This window comes from Loxodonta africana, chromosome 1, assembly GCF_030014295.1.
Source record: "Loxodonta africana isolate mLoxAfr1 chromosome 1, mLoxAfr1.hap2, whole genome shotgun sequence".
In the NCBI taxonomy this organism is placed as follows: Eukaryota; Metazoa; Chordata; class Mammalia; order Proboscidea; family Elephantidae; genus Loxodonta; species Loxodonta africana.
In genome coordinates, this window is record NC_087342.1 from 16,665,544 (window position 1) to 16,683,434 (window position 17,891).

Below are 17,891 nucleotides of genomic sequence, written 5' to 3' on the forward strand. Positions count from 1 at the left end.
AATCTCTCTTAGCAATGTTTTATATAGTTTTTACTGTAGAGGTCTTTCGTATCTTTCATTAAATAAATCCCTAAGTAGTATGTTTTTGATGCTATTATAAACATTGTTTCTTAAATTTTATTTCTCTAGTGTTCTTGCTAGTATATAAGAACAACTGATTTCTATATTGCCATTGTATCTTGCAATCTTGAATTTGTTAGTTCTATTTTATAGTATTTTTGGAAACCCTGGTGGTGTAGTGGTTAAGTGCTACGGCTGCTAACCAAAGGGATGGCAGTTCGAATCTGCCAGGCGCTCCTTGGAAACTCTATGAGGCAGTTCTACTCTGTCCTATAGGGTCGCTATTAGTTGGAATCGACTTGATGGCACTGGGTTTTTTTGTTTGTTTTTTGGTTTATAGTATTTTTGGTGATTCCTTAGGATTTTCTATGTAAATGATTCTGTTGACTGCAAATAAAGACAGTTTATTTCTTTTCTAATATTTATGCCTTTTTTAATTTTCTTGCCTCACTGCATTGACTAGAAACTCCAGTACAAACTTAAACAGAAGTGGTGAGAGCAGGCAGCCTTGACTTGATCTTGAACCTAGAGAGAACATTTCAATACTAAGTACAATATTAGCTATAAGTTTAAGACTGAGGAAATTCCCTTTTACTCCTTGTTTAATGAGAGTTTTTCTTGTACTAAGTACGGAAGATTGTTCAATGCTGTTTTTTCTACAAGTATTGAAGAGTTACCATTATTTCATCCCCAAACTTCACATCAGGCTTTACATTAAAGTCTCCAGGGACTTACACATCCATATGGTGACCAGCACTCTGTAGTCCATCGCCCATTTCTTTTTCTATGGCACTCCATTCACTAGGAAGAAAAAGTGGAAACCAAAAACATAACGAATTAGAATGTACGGAATGTTAGTTGACTCTTTTCACAGGATTTGTTTCTAACTAGTTTTTAAACAATGTGCAGTATCTACATTTAGATTCATTTTCTGTGACTCAAATATGCTGCTTTCCTCTTCAGCTTAACAAATAACTGCAAGTGAGGGTTTGAAAATGTTAGTTCAGAAGCTGGTATCTGCTACTATTGAGTGCAAGATAAGTATACAAAACAGCTTCTGCTTACAGACATAGTTCTCAGCTGGGGTCCCTGGGGGGGTGCATACAGTTAACACACCTGGCTGCTAACTGAAAGGCTGGAGGTTCAAGTCCACCCAGAGGTGCTTCCCAAAGATCCGCCACTGGAAACCCTGTGGAGCCCAGTTCTCCTCTGACACGGACGTGGTCGCCACGAATCAGAACTGACTTGACGGCAAGCAGTGGTGGTAGCGCTATTAAAAAATAAGGACGTTGGCTCCGTTCTTAACCCTCTCGGTCAGGCTCTCCGGGGATGGAGCTGAAGTACGTTATTTTTAAAAGCTCCATGAATGGTTTTGATGAACACACCTGATTACGTGGCACTGCTCCAAATGCTAACAGAAAAGACGACTGTACAGAAGGACAGTAAAACTCTGGTCACTCACACTGCTGAGTGAGAAGGCCTTCTACAACCACAGATCATTTCTTTGCCATTTCTACGAAATGTGTCTCCTAAAGAAATCCTTTTTATGAAAGTTATATATGTTTATTACAGTAAACTGGGGACATAAATCTATAACCCTAAATATTCAAATCTACAATCCCAGAGATCACATAATTTGATATATCTTCTTCTAGTCTTTTTATCTGCTCATTTTACTGTGCCTGAGATCATAAAAATATGGACTTTTTAAAGTTTTTTTCCCTTAAGAGCATTTTTCCATGTTATTAAAATACTCTAATCCTTTCTAAACACTGCTTCAAATAGTAACTCATAATTTCTAAACCATTTTCCTGGCCATGCAGGGTGTTTCCAATTTTTTTTTTTTTCTATTTAAACACTGTATAATAAACATCTTCAATTGCAACACATCATGAAAGAAAAAAAATTTAAGCAGTATTATTTTGTTAACCGGTGGTTTTTATAAACTGTTTTTGGAATATCAGGTTATATGCTTATAGTACTAGACTCCAAAAAAAAAAAAACAATCAAAAACCTCACATGGTTTTTAAATATTGTCAAATTAGCAAAACACATAAGTCACTTACATAACAGTTTTGTTATGATTAAATGACAAAGTAAGACTCCCTCTGATAATTTTCTTTTCTTATGTTTAACTACTCTCAAAATAGTAACAACAGTTAGTATTTTTTTTTACAGCTCTGCTGTTTATAAAATGGTTTTCTAACATCTCTAGCTCTGTTATCTAAGCTCCAAAGCCACATTTCTGTGCCTACAAGACAACTGTGCTTTTATGCACCTGTCATTTTGAATTCAACATGCCCCTCAGGTTCCCACATTAATTTATAATCTTTGAGCATTTTACTATGTGCCAGCACCTCAATGTCAACATAACTAAATTTAATTCCTTTGTATCCCAAACAAGACTACAGGAAAGTTTAAGGAAGGCAAGACTTAAACTTCCTCATCTCTGTATTCACAGTAAATAGTTTGGTGTCTGACAAATACTTGGCATTTATAGTTCTGAGGTTAAATGAAAGAATGAACCAATAAATGAATTAATAAATGTAAAGAAGAAAACAATGAGTTCTGTGTATCAGCCACTGCTAGGCACTACAGGACAAAGATAAATAAGACAAAAATCTCTCACCTCGAGGTATGTAGAGTCTAGCCCTATGCTACTCAATCTGTGGTCTAGCAACAGAATCACCTGGAAACTTGCTAGAAATTCAGAATCTCAGGACCCTTTCCAGACTTACTGAATCAGAATCTACATTTTAACAGGATTCCCAGGTGACGTGTGTACCCATTACAATGTAAGATGCACTACCTGGACAAAGGAGCCCTGGTGGCGCAGGTGGTTAAGAGCCCAGCTGCTAACCAAAAGGCCGGCAGTTTAAATCCACCCGCCACTTCTCGGAAACTCTGTGGGGCAGTTCTACTCTGTCCTATAGGGTCCCTACGAGTTGGAATCGACTCAATGGTAATGGGTTTTTTTTTTTTTTTTTTTTTTTTTTAAGCTAGACAAAAGGGTCCAAGGATAAGTCTAGAGTAGGGAATAGAAAATGTTAACCAGTTTAGTGAGGACGGAAGAAACCACTGAGACACACGGAACTATTCAAAGGGAAAGGGGCTTAGCATCAAATTTAAAAGAGGCATAATTGTCATCTTAAAGTACTTAAAGGGTAAATCAACCAGATCAGTAAGAGTCATGCACTTTTTACGGCATCTGATGAAAACTATGGACCTGGGGGGAAAACCACAAACACAAAATTTTGTATATAATTAATTTCAGCGACTTCAGGCAGGCTGAAGTCCATCTTCGCCTCTTGGATTAAGAACCCTGAACTATAGAACCACCAGGGTCCTCCCTGCCCCAGTATTTTACCATTTCATTAGAGAAAAAAAGGAAAAAACTCCAAGAATGCCTGAGCATCTAGATTTAGGATGCTGTTTTGTTATGTGGGAAACCCTGGTGGGGTAGTGGTTAAGTGCTATGGCTGCTAACCAAGAGGTCAGCAGTTTGAACCCGCCAGGCGCTGCTTGGAAACCCTATCGGGCAGTACTACTCTGTCCTATGGGGTCGCTATGAGTCGGAGTAGACTCGATGGCAGTGGGTTTGGTTTTTTGGTTTTTTTGTTATGTGCTGTTGAATCGACTCTGACTCATAGCGACCCTACAGGACAGAGGAGAACTGCCCCGTAGGGTTTTCAAGGCTGTAAATCTCTACAGAAGCAGATGCCAGTTCTATTCTCCTGCAGAGCAACTGGTGGGTTTGAACCGTCGACCCTTCAGTTAGCAGCTGAGTGCTTAACTACTGGACCACCGGGGCTCCTCAGATTTAGGATAGGAATGAAAAATAATACAAATTAAACCAAAAATGAAGTTTAGAGTTAAATTTGAGGTCTCTGAGTAGCACAGATGGTTTGCACTCAACTACTAACCTAAAGAACCCACTCGGCAGCACGGTGCAAGAAAGGCCTGGCGATCTGCTTCTGTAAAGATTACAGCCAAGAAAACCCTCTGGAGCAGTTTTACTCCGTGACACATGGGGTTGCCATGAGTCGGAAGTGACTCAACAGCCGTGGGTAGAGTTAAGTTTAGTCACCCAATCTGGTGCTCATCAGGGACAGAGGCATGGGAGGGAGCGTCTCCAGCCTCAAGCAGCTCTGTGGTAATAGGTTTGTTTATACTTTGTACAAGAGTTCCTTCCAACATGAAGGTCCATGCTAAGAAAAGATTTGGAAATCACTGTCCTCATTTAACCTCTCTATTGAATAGATACATAAAATCAAACTCAGAGATCTTTGGTTTTCTCAAAGTCACGCAGCTGATCAGAGGCAGAGCTGAGACTAGAATCAACCCCCAGCGTAGTGCTATGTCTACTAATCCTAACCCATGACATTTCCTTCTCTTTTTGAGAAAAAAGTTAAAACAGCCCTTCCCTCCACTGACCATGCAAATGACAAAGTAATAATTAAGCACAGCATTGTTAAACAAAATCCAACCCGTGTCTCTGAGCTCTGAGGCTCCACAGCATGTCTGCCACAGACTTTGTGTATCCCTGATCACGTGCCTTTGCAAGTGGTTTTCTGAAAGAAATCTGCGAAAGGAACCGTACCGCTAAGTCTGGGAGAGATTGTTGCTTCCATGTGAATTCAGTATTTAATGTGGATTAAAACGAGTATTTAAAAATGTTCTATTAACATAATACTACAACACTTTTAGGCTATTAGCTCCTGTCAGCTTTCATCAGCAGCAAACGCAGTTAACGGAGGTAAAACTCTTTCCCGTTTTGTCTGTCTTCTGCGGAATGAAGCTCACATACATACTCAGCTCACATACATACTCAGTGTTCTTAGCTGAGCCGAAACTGGTCAAAGGAGACAAGACCCATAGTCTCCCGGGGAACGGCCCTTTGGCTGCCCTAAATCAGGTCAACCACTGGGGTGGGAGTTAGGTGGGAGAGGCCTTCAAAAAGGCTCGAAGAACACAGAACGAACTCCTCCATTCAGTAAAGAAACAAACATTAACAATACATGACATAAACATAAACATATCAGAAAATCTTCCCTGTTTCTTCGCTGAGTCTAATTCTTGCTCATTTCTTACTTATGTAACTTGGTCTCTTCATCTCTCTTCCCTACTTTTGATGGTCATTTTCAACTCATAGCTCAGTCTCTTTCCTTAGTCTGTTCTCTCACTCTAACCTCCAATTTAGCAACTAGCCATAATTTCAAAATAAATTATTTGAGGCATATATGGAAAAAAGTTAAATTAGGAAACCAAGCTTATGAAACTAGGTTTATATTTCTTCCTCTCAAATATCAAACCAAAAAAAAATAACAAATTAAGATTTTTTTCCAATTATGTGGCCCAGAACTTTCAATTTTTTCTCATTACTCTCATGGGTCAGTGGCATTCAAAAGACACAAACATTCCCCACAACTGGCACTGCTCAGCAATCCTCTGATGTCCTCACCACTGTGCCTCAGACTGGGATATTTCATCATGGATACTGGAAGCCATGGAGCTTATAGACATGGCACAACTGTTCTGAAGAATCAACTCTAACATTTGAGGGGAGAAAGGCTCTTTCATTTATACACACACACACACACGGCCATGGATAGTCTATGAATAAAGTGCAAATTTTGCATGAACTGATAAAACTCAAGCTTTCAAAGAGATGTATACTTACCACAGCTGCTTCCAGCTAATCGTGGGGTGGCAGGTGAAGGTAAAGGAGGGTGTGTAGGACATATTTAACAATTTCCCACTGCTTAAGTTTGAGGAGACAGACTGCCCTATGTCACTCCCCTCAAGCTCCCCAATGACACAATTACCCAACTTGTTTTCAGCAGAGACACCTACTTCCCTAAGGCAGAGGCCAACTGAAGTTGCCTCCTACATCTTACTTCTCTGCTTTCAGATAGCTCTGTATCTTCCCAAACCCTCTATCTTCTCTCCTACCTAACCCTTGAACACAGGTATTCCCCAAGGTTTGGTCCTCCAGTCTCTTGTAGACTTATTCTAACCCTGAACATTATCACCCAACTCTACGTTGTTAAAAATCCCTCCATGAGGGTCTATCTTATATATGCAACTCATACTCTCACCAGCCTCTCACATTCCTGATTGAAAGTGCCAACTGCTTAATAGAAATCTTTAATTCGAATGCAATCTATCCAGAACAGAAGCCTCTAGCTCATTCTGCAGACCTTCTATTTCTCCTATATTCCCTACCACAATCCTCCTAATTAAACCAAAAAACGCAAACTCGTTCCCGGAGAGTCGATTCGACTCATAGTGATCCTACAGGACAGAGCAGAACTGCTCCACAGGGTTTCCAAGGAGTTGTCTGGAGGATTCAAACTGCTGACCTTTTGATTAGCAACCAAACTCTTAACCACTGTGTCACCAGGGTTTCCATCCTCCCAGTTAAAAAAAATTAGCTGCCCACAAATTAAATCCTGATATTCTTAGTTATCTATGTCACAACAAGAGTTCAGTGTTTGCTGAATGACTGAAAGAATCCACTGATAATCCATTTATGTCTCCTTAATACTGCCCACTGGCAACTGCCCTGGTTCAGACTCTTGATCACTTGTTTAAATTACCTCAACTACCTCTGGTCTCCCTGGCCTACTTTTCATCAAATATTTTAGATGTAAAATGGTTTTCTATTAATTTATTGACTTGGTAAAGATAAACCTGTACACGATTTATGTCACATTAAGGTAAATAATTTTCTTTAAAATTTGAGTCAACCAACTGACCTGTTATCTGCTTGCCTCTCACATTAATACAAGCCCATTTGTCAATTATTACAAACATGCTACTCTTGGGAGTGTTTAATTCATGTTAATTTTTAAATGAGCATTGTTCCCAAACCTAATGAGAGTTCTAATTTGGATAACATTCTAAAAATCAGGGTTGACTTGCGTGAGTCAAGCCTCAAACACCATGCAGCGAACGTCAAAAGGCTGAATACTATTTGCCTTTCTTTGCATTATACTACTCCTTTATGTTTGGCCTTTGTGGAAGGCCAAGCTGGAGAAGGGTGGTTAGGTTTTTACCTGTAGTAGGCAGGCACTTGGGCTCTTTTATCCTTAGGGTATTCTTAGATATTCCTGTCCTACTTATGAAGAGTTTATATTTTTTAAATATCAAGAATTCTCTACTTCTCATTAAAAACTGCCACATAATCCTGATGTTGTCCCAACCTGCATTTAATTTTAATGCACTGATCCACCAAAGACATACAACCTGCTCCTCTGATAAATGAATTAAATAAATTTAGATCCATGCCTCACACCTTACATTCAAATAAATTCCAGATGAATCAAAGCTTAATGAACCCATAAAAATATAGAATGAGGAAAAAAACCTTTTTTTTTAATAATCTAAACTGGGGAAGGGTTCATTAAAATATACACAAAAATCAGAGATCATTTGTCTAAAAAAGAGAAAAATTAATCATTTATATGTAGTTCAATTTAATGCAATAGGATGTTTCTGCATGTTAAAAGCCACCATAAGAAAAACCAAAAGACATATAACAAACTAGAAATTCATTTTACAAAGGCCTAAACTTCCTGGCAAACCAACAAGAAACAACGCTATCAGCCCAATAGGAAAAAAGGGTAAAAGATATATACAGAGAGCTCATGGACTAGGAAAAAAAAATGGCTCTTAGGCATAGGAAAAGCTGTTTGACTTCATTTATAGGGAAATGCAAATTAACAACTACAGAGGAGAGAAACCACTTTTCCTCCTCAGACAGTAACGCGGTGTTCGGGCAAGCACGCGAGGGCCAGGCTCATCCTTTGCTCTTGGGAGTTTAACAACGTCCGTACAGGGTGAATTGGCAGCATTGATCAAAACTACAAACGCTACCATCCTGAGGCCCAGTAATTTCACTTGTAGAATTTTATCCTACATTTCTACTCACACATGTGTGAAATGACACGTCCAAGAGTATTTGCTGCATTGAATACAACAGTAACCAACTAGAAACAATTATCAAGAGGAGACTGGTGAAATGAATTAGGACGAGCCTGTTCAATAAATGTCAATACAATTACTTACTGATAACAATGTATCTTGAAGAATGGTCCTTAAAAAAAAAAAGCAATATATACAATACGTTCCCTTTTTGGGGTTTAAAAAGAAAAATGTATTTGCTTGCATGTTAGTATGTTTGCAGTGTTACGTATCATTGGAAGGATACACAAGAAACTAAGAAACTGGTATTAGTTGTCTCCAAAGAGAACTGGGTGGTTGGTTGGCAGAGAAGGGTGAGGAGACCTTTCACCAGACAAACCTTCGTTCATTTTTAATTTTGTGCCATATAAATCTATTACCTATTCAAAAACATAAGTCATATTTTAAAATTAAGCCAATCAAAAGGACTTAAAACTGAACATTAGCAAGGATATTTTTCTTATAAAAACACCTGGAGGAGAGGGGGCCAAGATGGCGGACTAGGTGGACGCTCCCGCGGATCCCTCTTGCAACAAAGACTCGGAAAAACAAGGGAATCGATCACATACATAAGAATCTATGAACTCTGAACAACAAGCACAGACTTAGAGACGGAGGACGAACAAATACGGGCAGACAGCGACTGTTTTCAGAACTAGGAGCCAGCGCACCAGGCAGGTGACCTTCGGAGCTCGATCTGGGGCAGAGCCCAGGGGGGCAGACGGCACAGAAAGGGGGCCCACCCCTTCCCCCCTGAACCCATCCCGGGAGGAAGCCTAGCAGGTTGGCGCGGGCGGCATAGGGGAGCAGCCGGAGGGAGAAACACCCGGGAGGCAGTGACTGATCTGAGAGGGGGGAGAACAGCGTCCCAGCTGGGGTGCCCTGCTGTCCGCCGGGAGTTAGGCGAGAAGCCGACGGGGCGCACGCGGGGGGGGGGGTCAGCTGTGTTTCCCTGGAGTGACCCCAGGGCGGGGCCCACGCGTTCGTGCGGGAGGACGCGCACCCAGTCCGCGCGTGTGGCACGGCACACCAGAGGGAGAAATCCCCGGAGGTGTCTGGTCTCAAAACAGGGAAAGCAGCATCCCAGACGGGGAGCCATTCCGCTGCGATCTGGGCACGCGCGCGCGCGCGCGGGCGGGGCATGAGCGCGGGGTCCATTTTTATTACCCTGAATTGACCCAGAGGGCGGGAACACCTGGTCGTGCGAGTGACGCCCTCCCAGTTTGCGCGAGAGGTGCGGCACACTGGAAGGAGAAGTCCCCGGGAGGAACTGATTGGTCCCAAAGCGCAGAAAGTAGCATCCCAGACAAAGTGCCGCCCTGCTGGGGCTTGGGCGCGCGCACGAGCGGGCCGTGAGCGCGGAGTCCATTTTTATTGCCCTGAATTGACCCAGGGGGCGGGCCCACCTGGCCGTGCGGAGGAACTGATTGGTCCCGAAGCGCAGAAACTAGCGTCCCAGACGGGGTTCCGTCCTGCTGGGGCTTGGGCGCGCGCACGAGCGGGGCGTGAGCACGGAGTCCATTTTTATTGCCCTGAATTGACCCAGGGGGCGGGCCCACCTGGCCGTGCAGGTGACGCAACCCAGTTCGCGCGAGAGGTGTGGCGCTCCGGAAGGAGAAGTCCCGGGGAGGAAGTGACTGGTTCCCGAACAGGGAAAGCAGCGTCTCAACCCGGAAGTCATCCCGCTGGGATTTGGGCGCGCGCACAGGCGGCGCGTGACCGCGGGATCTAATTATAATCGCCTGAATAGACCCTGGGGGCGGGCCCACCCGTTCGTGCGGGAAACGCCCACCCAGTGCCCACGAGCGGTGCCGCGCACCGGAGGAAGTCCCCAGGAGGAAGGGACTGGTTTTCGAGCAAGGAAAGCAGTGTCCTAGCCAGGGACCCGTCCAGCCCGGATTTTGGCAAACGGGGGCGGAGCGTGAACGTGGTGTTCAGCTCTATATTCTGTGGTGCTACACTCCTAGCTCTCAGATCCCTCCCCCACCCTCCCCAGGCGACCCCATTAACATCCGAATACCCGGAGCCAGAGAGAGAATTCAGATAGGGATCTGACTGCATTTTTTTTTAGCTGACTACTGGGAAAATCTAGTTTCCCAGTGATGGCTCGGAGACAGCAGTCCATATCAAACCACATAAAGAAACAGACCATGACAGCTTCTCCAACCCCCCAAACAAAAGAATCAAAATCTTTCCCAAATGAAGATACAATCCTGGAATTATCAGATACAGAATATAAAAAACTAATTTACAAAATGCTTAAAGATATCACGAATGAAATTAGGATAACTGCAGAAAAAGCCAAGGAACACACTGATAAAACTGTTGAAGAACTCAAAAAGATTATTCAAGAACATAGTGGAAAAATTAACAAGTTGCAAGAATCCATAGAGAGACAGCATGTAGAAATCCAAAAGATTAACAATAAAATTACAGAATTTGACAACGCAATAGAAAGTCAGAGGAGCAGACTCGAGCAATTAGAATGTAGACTGGGACTTCTGGAGGACCAGGGAAACAACACCAACATAGCTGGAAAAAAATCAGATAAAAGAATTAAAAAAAATGAAGAAACCCTAAGAATCATGTGGGACTCTATCAAGAAGGATAACTTGCGAGTGATTGGAGTCCCAGAACAGGGAGGGGGGACAGAAAACACAGAGAAAATAGTTGAAGAACTCCTGACACAAAACTTCCCTGACATCATGAAAGAAGAAAGGATATCTATCCAAGATGCTCATCGAACCCCATTTAAGATTGATCCAAAAAGAAAAACACCAAGACATATCATCATCAAACTTGCCAAAACCAAAGACAAACAGAAAATTTTAAAAGCAGCCAGGGAGAAAAGAAAGGTTTCCTTCAAGGGAGAATCAATAAGAATAAGTTCAGACTACTCAGCAGAAACCATGCAGGCAAGAAGGGAATGGGACGACATATACAGAGCACTAAACGAGAAAAACTGCCAACCAAGGATCATATATCCAGCAAAACTCTCTCTGAAATATGAAGGAGAAATTAAGATATTTACAGATAAACACAAGTTTAGAGAATTTGCAAAAACTAAACCAAGACTGCAAGAAATGCTAAAGGAGATTGTTTGGCCTGATGACCAATAATATCAGGTACCAGCACAATACAAGGACACAAAACAGAACGTCCTGATATCAACGCAACTCAAACAGGGAAAGCACAAAAACAAACAAATTAAGACTAATTCTAAAAAATAAATAAATAAACAAAATAATACATACAACAGGAAATCATGGAAATCAATAGCTAAACGATCAAAATAATCAAAAAGAGGGACTAAATATAGGAGGCATTGAACTGCCAGATGGAGAGTGATACAAGGCGAAATAGAAGGATACAAGTTAGGGTTTTACTTAGAAAAATAGGGGTAAATAAAAAGGTAACCACAAAAAGGAATATCAATTCCATAACTCAAGAAAAAAGCCAAGAAAAACGTAACGACTCAATAAACACAAAGTTAAACATTATGAAAATGAGGATCTCACAAGCTACTAAGAAAAACGTCTCAGCACAAAAAAGCATGTGGAAAAATGAAATGGCCAACAACACACATAAAAAGGCATCAAAATGACAGCACTAAAAACTTACTTATCTATAATTACGCTGAATGTAAATGGACTAAATGCACCAATAAAGAGACAGAGAGTCACGGACTGGATAAAAAAACACGATCCATCTATATGCTGCCTACAAGAGACACACCTTAGACTTAGAGACACAAACAAACTAAAACTCAAAGGATGGAAAAAAGTATATCAAGCAAACAATAAGCAAAAAAGAAGAGGAGTAGCAATATTAATTTCTGACAAAATAGACTTTAGACTTAAATCCGCCACAAAGGATAAAGAAGGACACTATATAATGATAAAAGGGACAATTGATCAGGAAGACATAACCATACTAAATATTTACGCACCTAATGACAGGGCTGCAAGATACATAAATCAAATTTTAACAGAATTGAAAAGTGAGATAGACACCTCCACATATATAGTAGGAGACTTCAACACACCACTTTCGGAGAAGGACAGGACATCCAGTAAGAAGCTCAATAGAGACACGGAAGACCTACTTACAACAATCAACCAACTTGACCTCATTGACTTATACAGAACTCTCCACCCAACTGCTGCAAAATATACTTTTTTTTCTAGCGCACATGGAACATTCTCTAGAATAGACCACATATTAGGGCATAAAACAAATCTTTGCAGAATCCAAAACATCGAAATATTACAAAGCATCTTCTCAGACCACAAGGCAATGAAGCTAGAAATCAATAACAGAAAAACTAGGGAAAAGAAATCAAATACTTGGAAAATGAACAATACCCTCCTGAAAAAAGACTGGGTTATAGAAGACATCAAGGAGGGAATAAGGAAATTCTTAGAAAGCAACGAGAATGAAAATACTTCCTATCAAAACCTCTGGGACACAGCAAAAGCAGTGCTCAGAGGCCAATTTATATCGATAAATGCACACATACAAAAAGAAGAAAGAGACAAAATCAGAGAACTGTCCCGACAACTTGAGCAAATAGAAAGTGAGCAACAAAAGAATCCATCAGGCACCCGAAGAAAACAAATAATAAAAATTAGAGCTGAACTAAATGAATTAGAGAACAGAAAAACAATTGAAAGAATTAACAAAGCCAAAAGCTGGTTCTTTGAAAAAATTAACAAAATTGATAAACCATTGGCTAGACTGACTAAAGAAAAACAGGAAAGGAAACAAATAACCCGAATAAGAAACGAGAAGGACCACATCACAACAGAACCAAATGAAATCAAAAGAATCATATCAGATTACTACATAAAATTGTACTCTAACAAATTTGAAAACCTAGAAGAAATGGATAAATTCTTGGAACAACACTACTTACCTAAACTAACACATACAGAAGTAGAACAACTAAATAGACCCATTACAAAAAAAGAGATTGAAATGGTAATCAAAAAACTCCCAACAAAAAAAAGTCCTGGCCCAGATGGCTTCACTGCAGAGTTCTACCAAACCTTCAGAGAAGACTTAACACCATTACTATTGAAGGTATTTCAAAGTATAGAAAAAGACGGAATACTACCCAACTCATTCTATGAAGCCACCATCTCCCTGATACCAAAACCAGGTAAAGACATTACAAAAAAAGAAAATTTTAGACCTATATCCCTCATGAACATAGATGCAAAAATCCTTAATAAAATTCTAGCCAATAGAATCCAACAACACATGAAAAAAATAATTCACCCTGATCAAGTGGGATTTATACCAGGTATGCAAGGCTGGTTTAATATCAGAAAAACCATTAATGTAATCCATCACATAAATAAAACAAAAGACAAAAACCACATGATCTTATCAATTGATGCAGAAAAGGCATTTGACAAAGTCCAACACCCATTTATGATAAAAACTCTCACCAAAATAGGAATTGAAGGAAAATTCCTCAACATAATAAAGGGCATATATGCAAAGCCAACGGCCAATATCACTCTAAATGGAGAGAACCTGAAAGCATTTCCCTTGAGAACGGGAACCAGACAAGGATGCCCTTTATCACCGCTCTTATTCAACATCGTACTTGAAGTCCTAGCCAGGGCAATTAGGCTAGACAAAGAAATAAAGGGTATTCAGATTGGTAAGGAGGAAGTAAAGCTATCACTATTTGCAGATGACATGATCGTATACATGGAAAACCCTAAGAAATCCTCCAGAAAACTACTGAAACTAATAGAAGAGTTTGGAAGAGTCTCAGGATATAAAATAAACATACAAAAATCACTTGGATTCCTCTACATCAACAAAAAGAACACCGAAGAGGAAATAACCAAATCAATACCATTCACAGTAGCCCCCAAGAAGATAAAATACTTAGGAATAAATCTTACCAAGGAAGTAAAAGACCTATACAAAGAAAACTATAAAACTCTGCTACAAGAAATTCAAAAGGACACGCTTAAATGGAAAAACATACCCTGCTCATGGATAGGAAGACTCAACATAGTAAAAATGTCTGTTCTACCAAAAGCCATTTATACATACAACGCACTTCCAATCCAAATACCAATGTCATACTTTAAGGGAATAGAGAAACAAATCACTAATTTCATATGGAAAGGAAAGAATCCCCGGATAAGCAAAACATTACTGAAAAAGAAGAAGAAAGTGGGAGGCCTCACCCTACCTGATTTCAGAACCTATTATATAGCTACAGTAGTCAAAACAGCCTGGTACTGGTACAACAACAGGCACATAGACCAATGGAACAGAATTGAGAATCCAGATATAAATCCATCCACGTATGAGCAGCTGATATTTGACAAAGGACCAGTGTCAGTCAATTGGGGAAATAATAGTCTTTTTAACAAATGGTGCTGGCATACCTGGATATCCATTTGCAAAAGAATGAAACAGGACCCATACCTCACACCATGCACAAAAACTAACTCCAAGTGGATCAAAGACCTAAACATAAAGACTAAAACGATAAAAATCTTGGAAGAAAAAATAGGATCTACCCTAGGAGCCCTAATACAGGGCATAAACAGAATACAAAACATTACCAAAAATGATGAAGAGAAACCCGATAACTGGGAGCTCCTAAAAATCAAACACCTATGCTCATCTAAAGACTTCACCAAAAGAGTAAAAAGACCACCTACAGATTGGGAAAGAATATTCAGCTATGACATCTCAGACCAGCGCCTGATCTCTAAAATCTACATGATTCTGTCAAAACTCAACCACAAAAAGACAAACAACCCAATCAAGAAGTGGGCAAAGGATATGAACACACATTTCACTAAAGAAGATATTCAGGCAGCCAACAGATACATGAGAAAATGCTCTCGATCATTAGTCATTAGAGAAATGCAAATTAAAACTACGATGAGATTCCATCTGACACCAACTAGACTGGCATTAATTCAAAAATCACAAAATAATAAATGTTGGAGAGGCTGCAGAGAGACTGGAACTCTCATACACTGCTGGTGGGATTGTAAAATGGTACAACCACTGTGGAAATCCATCTGGCGTTATCTTAAACAGTTAGAAATAGAACTACCATACAAACCAGAAATCCCACTCCTCGGAATATACCCTAAAAATACAAGACCCTTCACACAAACAGATATATGCACACCCATGTTTATTGCAGCTCTGTTTACAATAGCAAAAAGCTGGAAGCAACCAAGATGTCCATCAACGGACGAATGGGTAAATAAATTGTGGTATATTCACACAATGGAATACTACGCATCGATAAAGAACAGTGACGAATCTCTGAAACATTTCATAACATGGAGGAATCTGGAAGGCATTATGCTGAGCGAAATGAGTCAGTTGCAAAAGGACAAATATTGTATAAGACCACTATTATAAGATCTTGAGGAATAGAAAAAATGGAAAAGAACACATACTTTTGTGGTTACAAAGGGGGGAGGGAGGGAGGGAGGGAGGGAGAGGGCTTTTTATTGATCAATCTGTAGATGGGAACTGCTTTGGGTGAAGGGAAAGACAACACTCAAAACAAGGAAGGTCAGCCTAATTGGACAGGATTAAAAGTAAAGAGGTTTCCGAGATAAAATGAAAGCTTCAAAGGATAGCGAAGCAGGGGCTGGGGTCTGGGGAACTTGGTTTGAGAGGACTTCTAAATCAATGGGCAAAATAATTCTATTATGAAAACACTCTGCATCCCACTTTGAATTGTGGCACCTGGGGTCCTAAATGCCAACAAGCAGCCATCTAAAATACATTAATTGGTCTCAACCCACCGGGAGCAAAGGCAAAGGAAGAACACCAAGGTCACACGACAACTAAGAACCCAAGAGACAGAAAGGGCCACTTGAACCAGAGACCTACAATATCCTGAGACCAGAAGAACAAGTTGGTGCCCGGCCACAATCGATGTCTGCCCTGTCAGGGAGCACAAGAGACAACTCCTGAGGGAGCAGGAGACCAATGGGATACAGACCCCAAATTCTCATTAAAAGACCACACCTAATGGTATGATTGCGACTAGAGGAATCCCAGAGACAATGCTCCCCAGAACTTCTGATGGCACAGGACAGGAACCAACCCCGAAGACAAATCATCAGGCATGAAAAGGACTGGTCAGTGGGGGGGAGAGAGATACTGATGAAGAGCGAGCTAATTAAATCAGGTGGACACGGGAGAGTGTGTTGGCAACTCTTGACTGGAGGGGGGATGGGAAGATAGAGAGAGATGGAAGAAGGTAAAATTGGCACGAAACGAGAGACTGTAAGGGCTGACTCAATAGGGGGAGAGCAAGTGGGAGAAGGGAGTAAGATGTATGTAAACCTACATGTGACAGACTGATTGGAATGGTAAATGTTCACTTGAAGCTTAATAAAAATTTAAAAAAAAAAAAAAAAAAAAAAAAAAAACACCTGGATATTAACTTTCAAAACATCACAACCAAACTAACCTTCAGAAATTATAAAATGACAAAATAAAGGCAGAATGAAAAGAAAATCTCTAATTCTATGAGACAGTGATTTCCAGCGGAAACTTCTTAGGCATTATGCCAAGAAAGGAGAGGTAAAAGGCCCTACTCCCTGCTTCAATCAGAGTAGTTTCACCTTTATCTGCTCAGTATATCGAACTTCCTCACAAGTTTTCACTTAAGAAAAAAAAAGTGGGGCAGGGGGCTCAGAGGCTTAAAAGTTTGAACACTGCTACCATAGGATATCATTTTAAAACATAATCTACCCTCCAGCCTCATACATTGTCATGAACTACTGTTTTCAGGCAAAAAGCTAAGTAGAGCCAATCATGTTTACTTTCAAAGTTTGCAGAATACTCACCTGAAAACTCGTCCGTAATTCCCATGCACTTTATAGACACCATAGAGTCGATCTGCTACTCTCTGAAATAAATATTTTACAGACATTGCTATTAGGTCAAACTTATATAGAGTTTGCTTAAAAAACAAGGAAAAAGTTTAGAACAATAAACTTGAAAAATATAGAAAAGAAAAAAATTTACATTTTCCAAAGTTCCATCACTATAAAAAAACAGTGCTGGCTTATCGTAGCTATGCAACCACTTCCATACTTCTTATAATACATAAGTTTTAATTATTGTTTTTAAATTTCCTATAATCAACAGTGGTAATATTTTTATCTACCAGGTTAATATTAACTTTAATAAATACTACTATAAATAGTTACATAAATTCCACCAAGTAGTATATAAAATATGTAGGCATTCCTCTGTTGGTGGATATTTAGTTATTCCTAAATTTTCAGTATTAAATACTGTAATAAGCACCTTTGGGCATAGGTTTTTTCCAAATTTCAGACTGTTTCCTTAAAATAATAAAGGCCCCCACAATAGAAGTTACCAGGGCAAGGATATAAGCATTTTCAATCCTATTGATATATAGTTTCATACATAAGTGTTACACACATGCAATATACTTTTTATTCTACTTTGTCAAAAGAACTTCTAATCAACAAAACATCAGACATTTGAATAACAAGAATCACAATTCAGATGCTGAGATGATATGGATACTGCCTTGCTATTCACAAAAATTTTACAAAAGACAAAACAAAACCACATACAGTAATTAATTTGTTTTATTTTCTTCCAATGTGTTATGGTCACTAACTGGAAGACTAAAAACTAATCCCGCATTAAACCCTAAAAAACCCCTAGTATAGTTTCTAAATGTAAACCCTGAGGATAAACTACCTAACTCCTTACTCAAACATGAGGAATTCAGCATCGACCTTCCAACAAATCTTAACACTTTCAACTGTTCAGCCTAAAGCAAAAGAATCACCATTCTGAATACCCTAAGTAGG

At 39.9% G+C, this 17,891-nt stretch overlaps 1 protein-coding gene and 1 long non-coding RNA gene across 3 annotated transcripts in view; both read right to left on the bottom strand.

Annotated features, from left to right (window-relative positions):
- Nucleotides 1-17,891, bottom strand: part of SNX4 (sorting nexin 4) — a 127,196-nt gene that overhangs the window by 65,670 nt on the left and 43,635 nt on the right. For both annotated transcript variants that reach the window (XM_064293138.1, XM_064293117.1), the window contains exons 8-9: nt 16,887-16,948; nt 796-861 (exon numbers count right to left, since the gene is read on the bottom strand). In XM_064293138.1, the coding sequence (XP_064149208.1) occupies nt 796-861; nt 16,887-16,948 (128 nt within the window). The remainder of the gene's footprint in view (nt 1-795; nt 862-16,886; nt 16,949-17,891) is intronic.
- Nucleotides 3,526-16,880, bottom strand: LOC135232687 (uncharacterized). The gene is made up of 2 exons (XR_010323260.1): nt 16,470-16,880; nt 3,526-8,497 (listed from the first exon to the last, which is right to left on the bottom strand). It is a non-coding gene; the product is annotated as an uncharacterized LOC135232687 (long non-coding RNA).